At 42.4% G+C, this 12344-nt stretch overlaps 1 protein-coding gene and 1 long non-coding RNA gene across 2 annotated transcripts in view; one reads left to right on the top strand and one right to left on the bottom strand.

Moving 5' to 3' along the window:
• The window catches only part of LOC137230651 (uncharacterized), a 38760-nt gene that overhangs the window by 24153 nt on the left and 2263 nt on the right, over positions 1-12344 (top strand). The window contains exons 3-4 of the long non-coding RNA XR_010946204.1: positions 3523-3639; positions 11121-11246. This is a non-coding gene — a long non-coding RNA (uncharacterized lncRNA). The remainder of the gene's footprint in view (positions 1-3522; positions 3640-11120; positions 11247-12344) is intronic.
• Positions 11484-12344, bottom strand: part of MYO7A (myosin VIIA) — an 82658-nt gene continuing 81797 nt past the window's right edge. Inside the window, exon 47 of the mRNA XM_067750455.1 lies at positions 11484-12126. Within this exon, the coding sequence (XP_067606556.1) occupies positions 12037-12126 (90 nt within the window). The 3' untranslated portion in view covers positions 11484-12036. The remainder of the gene's footprint in view (positions 12127-12344) is intronic.

Genomic DNA, 12344 nt, shown 5'->3' with positions numbered 1-12344 from the left:
ACCTTCAGCAGCAGCTGAAGAGAGACCTGATTATTAATGAGATCCTGGTCATAAGGGAAAGCAAGAGCCCAAATATTGTGAACTACTTATGGAGTGGAGTCCTGCCAGAGAAATAGGGCCTTTGGGACAGATGGATGGTGGAGCTGTTAGAGGAGAAGGCAACACCAGTGCTCAGAACTGCCTCCATTTAAGATTAGTCTATGATGCTTGGCTCTCTGCCTCTGACCCTGCATGTTGCTGGACACCTCTGATTGCTGCACAGTATTCTGGGGTTAGGCTGAACCCTACCACCGTGTACCTTCTCACAGCTGGTCCTGGTACTGTTTGTTCTGCCCTAGGGAACGCCTTCAGCCCATCTGCCTGAGTCAAACGTATAGGTCTTTAAATCATTCTGCATCTCAAATCTTTCCTTATCCTGCTTACCCTGCTGAATAACTTCTAGTTTGTCTGCATTCTCTTAAAATGTGACACTCAGTAGTTTCCTTTGAGATTTGACCATTATGGAGTGGCTGGGACTCAGCTTTTGTTAGAAACTCAACACAACCTAATGATTTCATTCATTGTTCTGTGGTTTTTTTTTTTTAGGTGGTCTTTTTCATTGTTGACCCCTGGTACAGTTGTAGCCAATTTAAATCTCTGACCCTTTTCTTAAACATGAGATTGCCTTAAGCTGGTAACATAGAACTTTTAAATTATCTTCATTAAACCCCATTTTGAATATTCCACTCCATTGTTCCAGTCCATCAGACTTCTGTTCTTCAGCATAATAATAAGGGCTGTAGCTAACATTTGTGTCATGCTTTACTTTGTACTAAACACTTTCCTGAACAGTAGTATCTCATTGTGAGGCAGGGTTTATTATCTATATTTTACAGATGAAGAAACTGAAGTTCATAGAAGTTAATAACTTGTCCAAGATCAGGAAGCCAGAGTAAGTAGCAAAAGAGGGTTTTGGATTTGAATATTCCTACATCAACCTCCATTCCCTTTCCATTTTTCAAATGTAAAAAAGAAAGTGAGCTTCTTGCCCAGCTCAGAGATGTCACAGGTGCAGGTGATATTGGCCCAAGTCTTGGACTCTAATTCCTTTACTGTTTATATTGCATTGCCTGCTAGATTTCATTTCTGCTAGATTCCGCCAGATTCTTGTTCTGCATCTAAAACATTGGTAAGTTTCTGTTTTGTTTTAAGAGGACTTTGATCTTTCCAACACATGCTGTTGATAACTGTAGAAAACAGAGCCTTATCCTTTTGGGGGATGATTGTCTCTCCACAATGTGGGTCATGACTGGCTCTGAAAAAGCCTCTGAAAGTTATTTTCCATCTTCTCATCTCTTTTATGAACTCATACAGAGAATAGTGTGTGGACAAAGTACTAAAAGTTATAAGGTACCAGATTTTGTCTCAGGATAAGCAAAAATGAATGCTGTCCAATAGAGTTATGGCCTGTCTCATAAAACAGGGAGTTTCCCATCATCATTGGAGTTATCTAAACAGTAAATACATGACAATGTTGTTGAAGGAATTTGTGTTCTAGGAAGGGATTAGAAGATTTATAAATTGTTTATTGATCGTGCCTTTTCTGGTGTCTCCAGAGGCTTTTACTGTGGAATCAGAAGTATAAGGCTCAGTCCCTGCCATCAGATAGCTCCTAGTTTGGCATAGAAAAGAATACCGGGGGGCTCCTGCGGGAGGACAAAGTGGGTGCTCTTAATTTGAGCACTCAGTGAAGGTACTGCATTTGAGAGTCTATGGCTTTTGTGAGTTCCCAGAAGAGAGCTCCATTCATATTACTTCTTCTCAAAATATGTGATGCTCTGAGGTTTTACCTTGAGATGTGATTTTAATCATACAATGAAAAGGCTATCTGCTTTTTTGTTCTCTTTTTTTTTGCAATGCTGCTCGGCTTGTGGGATGTTAGTTCCTCGACCAGGGATCAAATCCGGGCTCTCAGCAGTGAGAGTGCAGAGTCCCTACCACTGGACAACCAGGGAATTCCCTGAGACGTGATTTTAGAAGTTACCTTGGCACAGTGTGTAGTCACAAAGTGTTTGAGACAACCTGAATCTGGTCTTGCATTGTATTCGTTTTGACAGGGACATGTCGGACCCAGGAAAGAGAATCAGCTTTGTCAGTGTCTAGAGATAGTCTTTTGGACCCTCATATTTTCCCCCAGTCAGTCCAAGTTGAAGATGTCTTCTCCATGTGCTGGGTGACAGGCCATAAATGTGTATTCTTTGTCAGTGAGGAAATAGGCTCCTGGCAAGTGGAAGGCTTTTTACCCAGTCCTGATTCTCTTTTGGTCCACGTTCCCATAGTCTTCTCTCTCAGAAGTGATTGTTGAAGAGAAAAGCAATCTGTCATATTTATTCTTCATGGACATTAAAAAAACTACATGACTTTCAAGTATAAAGAATGAAGAACATTATGGAAAGAGGACTGGATTGAACCATAGTCAAGAGAATAGGGCTCAAAGCTTACCCTTTGGTTGAGACCATGTGTTTTTTCCAGTAGTCTCCCTGTCTGCCCAGCAATAGTCCCAGTATCTGGATGAAGATAAGATGACACACCACACAGCTTAAGTCAGTCCAGTCTAGCTTCTCTGTCTAAAGCGAGCACAAGAGTCTGTAGAGCTCTGGACTATCTTTGTTGTTATTTGTCTTATTCTACTGCTGAGGAAACTGACCAGACAGGCCAAGTGACCTTTTAATTTATCACATAATAGCGCTGAGTGATCCAATCTCTGAGTGAAGCTATCAGTTCTAACTCGTGTCAGCCCCATAATCTCTCCGACAGTACTTAATCGGCAGCCCTTGGCTTCCAGAAGAGGCTTTGGTTCTGCAGCCCTTACTGAATTCATTCCATTCCTAGAATCGGAGACATTCAAAATGGAGATCATTGTCAGCATGATGACATGTGTATAAAACTCTACAGCTTTTCAGTGGCTTTTATGATGCTTATTTCACTTAGTATTTACAATTATCTTTTATTTGATTTATTCAGCAAATACTGACATCCATTGTGCTGGACTCTCTGGGTATGGAGTTTTGAACAAGACCCAGTGCGGGTCTCATGGATCTCAAATCTAATAGAACTCAAGGAGGTTTAGTGATTTTCCCTAATATTGGTAACATGGACTCCAAATCCCAACTTTGTCAAATGTTTGGGTGCTCTCTGCTTTCATGCTTTTAGAGGTTTGGGAGTCATGCCTAATTTTAGGCATTACTACTTTGTGTTGTGATGAAATAAAATTTTATTATATCTTCAACCTCTCGATTTTAGTTCTGCCCTTTGGGGCTTCACAGAAGAGTCTACTTTGTTTTCTCCTGGTGAATACTTAAGAGGTGTCAAGTTAGTAATCCTGTCCCCCAGATTTTGCTTTTGCTTAGGAAAAAGAGCCCTAGATTCTTCCAGAGCTGAGGGAAATGCAGAGTCACTCTGTGTGTATTCTTGTCCTTTGAAAACCACTGCTATGGCCCAGGGTACTCTATTCCTTCTCACCCGTTATCTTTACTCCTACAGTTACCTTGCGGGAGATGGGCTATGAGTCGTAATGGAATACTTGGCTGGAGGTTCTTTGACATGGAATACTTGGGAACCCACATGGATGAAGGCCAGATTGGAGCTGTGTGCCATGAGGTAAGGCCAGAGGCCAACCAGCCTTGAGCAGGACGTGGCCTCCATATCTATGTATCTCAAAGTTCTGCACCTGTTGAGATCTCAGCCTGGGCACTGTAGAGGTGGGAGAAATTAACTGAACTCCCCTTCATTCTCTTATTACACCTGTTTTGGAATTTCTGTTAACATAATATTTTCTTTAATGATACCTTTATTTTGAAAACAAAATTATGTTAACATTGTAGACAAATTGGGAAGTACCATGTATATTTTTTTCACTCATAATTTCAACCTGTATATGTTAATTGCTGTAAACACTTTGTAATATTTTCCATTATCTCTTTTATATGGATATATATTTATATCATATTTTAATTTTACTTTCTTCATGTGCTATGAAGGATATAAGGAAAAGAAAGAAGGTAATGACAGAGGGGGTACTATTTCAGACAGAGCAGTCAGGGAAGGTTTTGCCATACATTTGACTAAAGATATTAATGGTATGCAGAAGCAAGCCAGGCAGAAGTCTAGGGTAAAGTACTTCCAGGCAAAAGAAATGGAAAACAAAGCTTAAATCGGTATCGCCTTTCTCCTCATTGCTATTAAAAATTTAAGGTCTGGGGACGTCCCTGGTGGAGCAGTGGTTAAGAATCCGCCTGCCAATGCAGGGGACACGGGTTCGCTCCCTGGTCCGGGAAGATCCCACATGCCGCGGAGCGGCTGGGCCCGTGAGCCATGGCCGCTGGGCCTGCGCCACCAGGGAAGTCCCCGTAGTTGTATGTTTAATCAATATTAGGAAAAATAAAATCATGTGAAATTGTTACTGTCCTAGAAAATATGATCACCTTTGCATTAAAACCCCTGAGATCTAGAACACGCACGCGCGCGCGCACACACACACACACACACGTTAATGGAAGTAACACAGGCCTGGGATGCTTAGAAGATCTGACTTATTTTCTTTGCTGTACCACTAAGGCAGTGTTTCTCAACTTTTTTTTCATTGTCTCCACTCGCCCCCACCCGCCCCAGGAGCCTTTTAAGACATTGCTTCCTAATCACATAAAATTTGATATCATAGTTATACTATATACCTGTTTATGTACAGTGGCCATTTGGAAAGCCACAACAATTGGAATATCTAAGATGTTTTTCACTCACCCCAGAAATTGACTTTCACTGGTAGAGAATATATGCAAATGTATGCTTGGGGAAATCAATATGCCTCAAATTATTTATCTTTAAATTGTAAATTAGAACATTCATACTGCATGTATCTTAGGGGTGCCATATGGATCAAAAAGCACTTGGAAAAAATTAAGTATTACCCAAATGAGTGGCATTACTGTTATCCTTAAGTTTGCGTACAGATCACCCTCCTTTTAAAAAATAACTTTATTGAGATATAATTCACACACTGTATAATTCACTCATTTAAAGTATGTAATTTAATGAGTTTTGTATATCGAGTTGTACAACCATCACCATAAGCAATTTTGAACACTTTCATTATCCTAAAAAGAAACTCTATACCCACTATCAGTCACTCCCCACCCAACTGGCTTCCTGACCCACCCAGCCCTATGTAGCCATTAACCTATTTACTGTATCTGGAGATTTTTGTTTCAAGCATTTCATATAAATCGGATCACACAATATGTACTAATTGGGACTGGCTACGTTTTTTTTCGTTTTTTATTTTTTTTACATCTTAATTGGAGTATAATTGCTTTACAATGGTGTGCTAGTTTCTGCTTCATAACAAAGTGAATCAGTCACACACACACATATGTTCCCATATCCCTTACCCCTCGCGTGTCCCTCCCTCCCACCCTCCCTATCCCACCCCTCTAGGTGGTCACAGACCACCGAGCTGATCTCCCTGTGCTATGCAGCTGCTTCCCACTAGCTATCTATTTAATGTTTGGTAGTGTATATATGTCCATGCCACTCTCTACCTTTGTCACCGCTTACCCTTCCCCCTCCCCATATCCTCAAGTCCATTCTCTAGTAGGTCTGTGTCTTTATTCCCGTCTTACCCCTAGGTTCTTCATTACATTTTTTTTTCTTACGTTCCATATATATGTGTTAGCATACGGTATTTGTCTTTCTCTTTCTGACTTACTTCACTCTGTATGACACACTCTAGGTCCATCCACCTCACTACAAATAACTCAATTTCGTTTCTTTTTATGGCTGAGTAATATTCCATTGTATCTATGTGCCACATCTTCTTTATCCATTCATCTTTTGATGGACACTTCCGTTGCTTCCATGTCCTGGCTATTGTAAATAGAGCTGAAATGAACATGTTGGTACATGACTCTTTTTGAATTATGGTTTTCTCAGGGTATATGCCCAGTACTGGGATTACTGGGTCATATGGTAGTTCTATTTTGAGTTTTTGAAGGAACCTCCATACTGTTCTCCATAGTGGCTGAACCAATTTACATTCCCACCAACAGTGCAAGAGTGTTCCCTTTCCTCCACACCCTCTCCAGCGTTTATTGTTTGTAGATTTTTTGATGATGGCCTTCTGACCAGTGTGAGATGATATCTCACTGTAGTTTTGATTTGCATTTCTTTAATGATTAATGATGTCGAACATTCTTTCATGTGTTTCTTGGCAATCTGTATATCTTCTTTGGTGAAATGTCTGTTTAGGTCTTTTGCCCATTTTGGGATTGGGTTGTTTGTTTTTTTGATATTGAGCTGCATGAGCTGCTTGTAAATTTTGGAGATTAATCCTTTGTCAGTTGCTTCATTTGCAAATTGTTTCTCCCATTCTGAGAGTTGTCTTTTCATCTTGTTTATGGTTTCCTTTGCTGTGCAAAAGCTTTTAAGTTTCACTAGGTCCCATTTGTTTATTTTTGTTTTTATTTCCATTTGTCTAGGAGGTGGGTCAAAAAGGATCTTGCTGTGATTTGTGTCATGGAGTGTTTTGCCTATGTTTTCCTCTAAGAGTTTGATAGTGTCTGGCATTTCATTTAGGTCTTTAATCCATTTTGAGTTTATTTTTGTGTATGGTGTTAGGGAGTACTCTAATTTCATTCTTTTGCATGTAGCTGTCCAGTTTTCCCAGCACCACCTATTGAAGAGGCTGTCTTTTCTCCACTGTATATTCTTGCCTCCTTTATCAAAGATAAGGTGACCATATGTGCGTGGGTTTAACTCTGGGCTTTCCATCCTGTTCAATTGATCTATATTTCTGTTTTTGTGCCAGTACCATACTGTCTTGATTACTGTAGCTTTGTAGTATAGTCTGAAGTCAGTGAGCCTGATACCTCCAGCTCCGTTCTTCTTTCTCAAGACTGCTTTAGCTATTTGGTGTCTTTTGTGTTTCCATACAAATTGTGAAATTTTTTGTTCTAGTTTTGTGAAGAATGCCAGAGGTAGTTTGACAGGCATTGCATTGAATCTGTAGATTGCTTTGGGTAGTGGAGTCATTTTCACACTGTTGATTCTTTCAATCCAAGAACATGGTATATCTCTCCAATTATTTGTATAATCTTTAATATCTTTCATCAGTGTCTTGTAATTTTCTGCATACAGGTCTTTTGTCTCCTTAGGTAGCTTTATTCCTAGATATTTTATTCTTTTCGTTGCAATGGTAAAAGGAAGTCTTTCCTTAATTTCACTTTCAGATTTTTCATCATTAGTGTATAGGAGTGCTAGAGATTTCTGTGCATTAATTTTGTATCCTGCTACTTTACCAAATGCATTGATTAGCTCTAGTAGTTTTCTGGTAGCATCTTTAGGATTCTCTATGTATAGCATCATGTAATCTGCAGACAGTGACAGCTTTACTTCTTCTTTTCCGATTTGGATTCCTTTTATTTCTTTTTCTTCTCTGATTGCTGTGGTTAAAACTTCCAAAACTATGTTGAATAATAGTGGTGAGAGTGGGCAACCTTGTCTTGTTCCTGATCTTAGTGGAAACAGTTTCAGTTTTTCACCATTGAGGATGATGTTGGCTGTGGGTTTGTCATATATGGCCTGTATTATATTGAGGAAAGTTCCCTGTATGCCTACTTTCTGGAGGGTTTTTACCATAAATGGGTGTTGAATTTTGTCAGAAGCTTTCTCTGCATCTATTGAGATGATCATATGGTTTTTCTCCTTCAGTTTGTTAATATGGTGTATCACGTTGATTGATTTGCGTATATTGAAGAATCCTTGCATTCCTGGGATAAACCCCACTTGATCATAGTGTTTGATCCTTTTAATATGCTGTTGGATTCTGTTTGCTAGTATTTTGTTGAGGATTTTTGCATCTATGTTCATCACTGATATTGGCCTGTAGTTTTCTTTCTTTGTGACATCTTTGTCTGGTTTTGGTATCAGGGTGATGGTGGCCTCATAGAATGAGTTTGGGAGTGATCCTCCCTCTGCTATATTTTGGAAGAGTTTGAGAAGGATAGGTGTTAGCTCTTCTCTTAATGTTTGATAGAATTTGCCGGTGAAGGCATCTAGTCCAGGGCTTTTGTTTGTTGGAAGATTATTTTTTTTAACATCTTTATTGGAGTATAATTGCTTTACAATTGTGTGGTAGTTTCTGCTTTATAATAAAGTGAATCAGTTATACATATACATATGTTCCCATATCTCTTCCCTCTTGCGTCTCCCTCCCTCCCACCCTCCCTATCCCACCCCTCTAGGTGGTCACAAAGCACCAAGCTGATCTCCCTGTGCTATGCAGCTGCTTCCCACTAGGTGTCTATTTTACGTTTGGTAGTGTATATATGTCCATGCCACTCTCTACCTTTGTCACCGCTTACCCTTCCCCCTCCTCATATCCTCACGTCCATTCTCTAGTAGGTCTGTGTCTTTTTTCCCGTCTTACCCCTAGGTTCTTCATTACATTTTTTTTTCTTACGTTCCATATATATGTGTTAGCATACGGTATTTGTCTTTCTCTTTCTGACTTACTTCACTCTGTATGACACACTCTAGGTCCATCCACCTCACTACAAATAACTCAATTTCGTTTCTTTTTATGGCTGAGTAATATTCCATTGTATCTATGTGCCACATCTTCTTTATCCATTCATCTTTTGATGGACACTTCCGTTGCTTCCATGTCCTGGCTATTGTAAATAGAGCTGAAATGAACATGTTGGTACATGACTCTTTTTGAATTATGGTTTTCTCAGGGTATATGCCCAGTACTGGGATTACTGGGTCATATGGTAGTTCTATTTTGAGTTTTTGAAGGAACCTCCATACTGTTCTCCATAGTGGCTGAATCAATTTACATTCCCACCAACAGTGCAAGAGTGTTCCCTTTCCTCCACACCCTCTCCAGCATTTATTGTTTGTAGATTTTTTGATGATGGCCTTCTGACCAGTGTGAGATGATATCTCACTGTAGTTTTGATTTGCATTTCTTTAATGATTAATGATGTCGAACATTCTTTCATGTGTTTCTTGGCAATCTGTATATCTTCTTTGGTGAAATGTCTGTTTAGGTCTTCTGCCCATTTTTGGATTGGGTTGTTTGTTTTTTTGATATTGAGCTGCATGAGCTGCTTGTAAATTTTGGAGATTAATCCTTTGTCAGTTGCTTCATTTGCAGATTGTTTCTCCCATTCTGAGAGTTGTCTTTTCATCTTGTTTATGGTTTCCTTTGCTGTGCAAAAGCTTTGAAGTTTCACTAGGTCCCATTTGTTCATTTTTATTTTCATTTGTCTAGGAGGTGGGTCAAAAAGGATCTTGCTGTGATTTATGTGATAGAGTGTTTTGCCTATGTTTTCCTCTAAGAGTTTGATAGTTTCTGGACTTACATTTAGGTCTTTAATCCATTTTGAGTTTATTTTTGTGTATGGTGTTATGGAGTGTTCTAATCCCATACTTTTACATGTAGCTGTCCAGTTTTCCCAGCACCACTTATTGAAGAGGCTGTCTTTTCTCCTCTGTATATTCTTGCCTCCTTTGTCAAAGATAAGGTGACCATATGTGCGTGGGTTTATCTCTGGGCTTTCTATCCTGTTCAATTGATCTATCTTTCTGTTTTTGTGCCAGTACCATACTGTCTTGATTACTGTAGTTTTGTAGTATAGTCTGAAGTCAGGGAGTCTGATTTCTCCAGCTCCATTTTTCATTCTCAAGATTGCTTTGGCTATTTGGGTTCTTTTGTAGTGAGGTGGATGGACCTAGAGTCTGTCATACAGAGTGAAGTAAGTCAGAAAGAGAAAAACAAATACTGTATGCTAGCCCATATATATGGAATGTCAGGGGGAAAAAAAAAAAGGTCATGAAGAACCTAAGGGTAAGACGGGAATAAAGACACAGACCTACTAGAGAATGGACTTGAGGATATGGGGAAGGGGAGGGGTAAGCTGTGACAAAGAGAGTGGCATGGACATATATACACTACCGGACGTAAAATAGCAAGTGGGAAGCAGCTGCATAGCACAGGGAGATCATCTCTGTGGTTTGTGACCACCTAGAGGGGTGGGATACGGAGGGTGGGAAGGAGGGAGAAGCAAGAGGGAAGAGATATGGGAACATATGTATATGTATAACTGATTCAGTTTGTTATAAAGCAGAAACTAACACACCATTGTAAAGCAATTATACTCCAATAAAGATGTTTAAAAAAAAAAGACCAACCTCTCAGGAACTCCGAAGGTAAGTGATGCAATCTTTAGACCGTCTGTGGTCACTCAGACTGACAAAGACTAGGGGATGATTGCCAAAGTGAGTCAGAGAAGGAGAGGTGGCATGGGCACGCGTTGGGGGTAAAGATCTCATCCCACACGCACATCCTGTTGTACAGTGTGCAGTGGGTGCGTCCTAATAGCTTGTCATTGGCTGATTCCCCAGTGGGTTGATTGATGGGCATAATCCCATGTCCACCCAAAGGCATTTGGTCTTGAAGGGAAACTAGAGCTGAGAATACCTGTTTGGGAGCCCAGCGTTAGAAGCAGCAAGTTGTGTTCCATTATGTGCCCGTCAGGTATTCACACGCCTCCAGGGCTCATATTCCCATGTATTTGATGACGTGTAGGGGCAGACACCACAGCACCTTCCTTAGGGCTCAGATTTATCCCGGGCTGACTGTGGAGTCATGTGAACATTGGTGGGGCAGGGCTGCCTCAGGTGGCTGCACTGTCCTCCCAGAAAGCAGGGCTGTCTGGTTTGGGGCCTCCATTTCACCAGCCAGCCCCTCCACCTCCCGCACAGGCATCTGGAGAGAGCAGGAATAGCACTCCCTGTGGAGTGGTTTGTCACCTACATGCAGGTGACCCCAGACCCTTGAGTGTGTGAGGGCAAGTGGAGCTGGGCTGGCTGTGCTGAAGTACCAGTGGGGGCCTTGAGGACAGATCACAAACATGCCAACCTCTCCCCTGTCATTTCTCTAGGCGCTCATCCCAGCCACAGCCCAGAAGGAGCCCACCCCCAGATCACACCTTCCCTGTCTGAATCCCCCACCCCCGGACCTGCCCAGGTCCTGTCCAAACTTGTATGTTCCATCCTGGTCACAAAGTAATATTTTACAGGCACCTACTGGACGTAAGCATTCATCCCAAGGCAGCGTGGTTCCTGAGGTTCTTGGAGGTTTCTTGATGAGCCAAGGAGATGTTTCTGGCAGGACGCAAGGGCCACTCTTGATCCACTGGCCCTAGGTAAGGCCCAGAAGCTGGTTCCCCCCTCTGGATCTCCAGCTCATCCACACTGAGGTCACCACCTCCCAGGGCAGCATCCCCTCAGCCTGCCCCAGGCTCAGCCAGTCCTTTAAGCACCCCCAACCAACCCCCAGACCCAGAACAAGGAGACAGTTCTATAGGCCACTCCCCCAAAGGGCCCTGTCCTGGCCCCACACCCTGCCCCTCCCCCAGCAAAGACACTACAGGGCCAGAAGGTGGAACACATGCTTTATGCCTGAGGTGATCAGGGGAGCCTCGAGCAGGGGCTCAGCGCTCACTCACACTGTAATATATAAAAGTGGTCTGTCTCCCTCACCCCAGCTGAGGCTCCTGGACTTAGGGGAATGAAGCCAGTCCTTTAGGCTTCAGAACAATCTTGGTTGGTGGTTCCCAGCCTGAAGAACTAGGTAGTCCTCTTGGTTACCTTTCCTGGTGGTGCACAGAAAGTCAAAAGAGGTCACATAGTAGGGCTAGTCTGAGCTAAGAACAGCATCCAAGGAGCACAGGGTTTTACAACTGGGAAGGCCACAGCAAGCCAGGACTAGAACCAACCGGGTGCTTCAGGGGTGGAGGGGAGTTCTGCATCCCGGCGAGGCCGCTGCACCCGAAGAAGGCTCAGAGGCCACGATGGTACGGTCAGTGGTGGCCAGCCGGCCCAGCCTCCCTGCCTCGATGGCAAAGGTCTTCCCCTGGCTGCAGAGGTAGCTGATGGTCCTGAGCCAGCTGCTGCCTAGAGGCAGGCACAGAGCCAGCGCCACCTCCCCACTGTTCACTTGCCACTTCTGGAGCTCCGCTGTTTGCTCATGGCTGTGAGCATCTGGCTAATATAGGAAGTCAGGAGGTCATCCATCTTGTAGCCCTGGAAACAGCAGCAAGAAGATAAACAGATGTAGGACACGGCCGCCCACTCAGACCCAGGACACAGCTCCCAGCAAACTGCAGTGGACAGAAGCCCAGACAAAGGCAGATCCTGCTCCCTGCTCTGGACTTACTTAAGTCTCCCCAGCCACACAGCTGAAGGGTTGGATTCATCCAGCCAGACATCTAGGGCTCTAAGCTGTTGCGACCTCACATTAA

This window comes from Pseudorca crassidens, chromosome 9 (genome assembly GCF_039906515.1).
Source record: "Pseudorca crassidens isolate mPseCra1 chromosome 9, mPseCra1.hap1, whole genome shotgun sequence".
Classification (NCBI taxonomy): Eukaryota; Metazoa; Chordata; class Mammalia; order Artiodactyla; family Delphinidae; genus Pseudorca; species Pseudorca crassidens.
The sequence above is the reverse complement of the archived record's forward strand: the minus strand, read 5'-3'. Positions and strand labels throughout refer to the sequence as shown.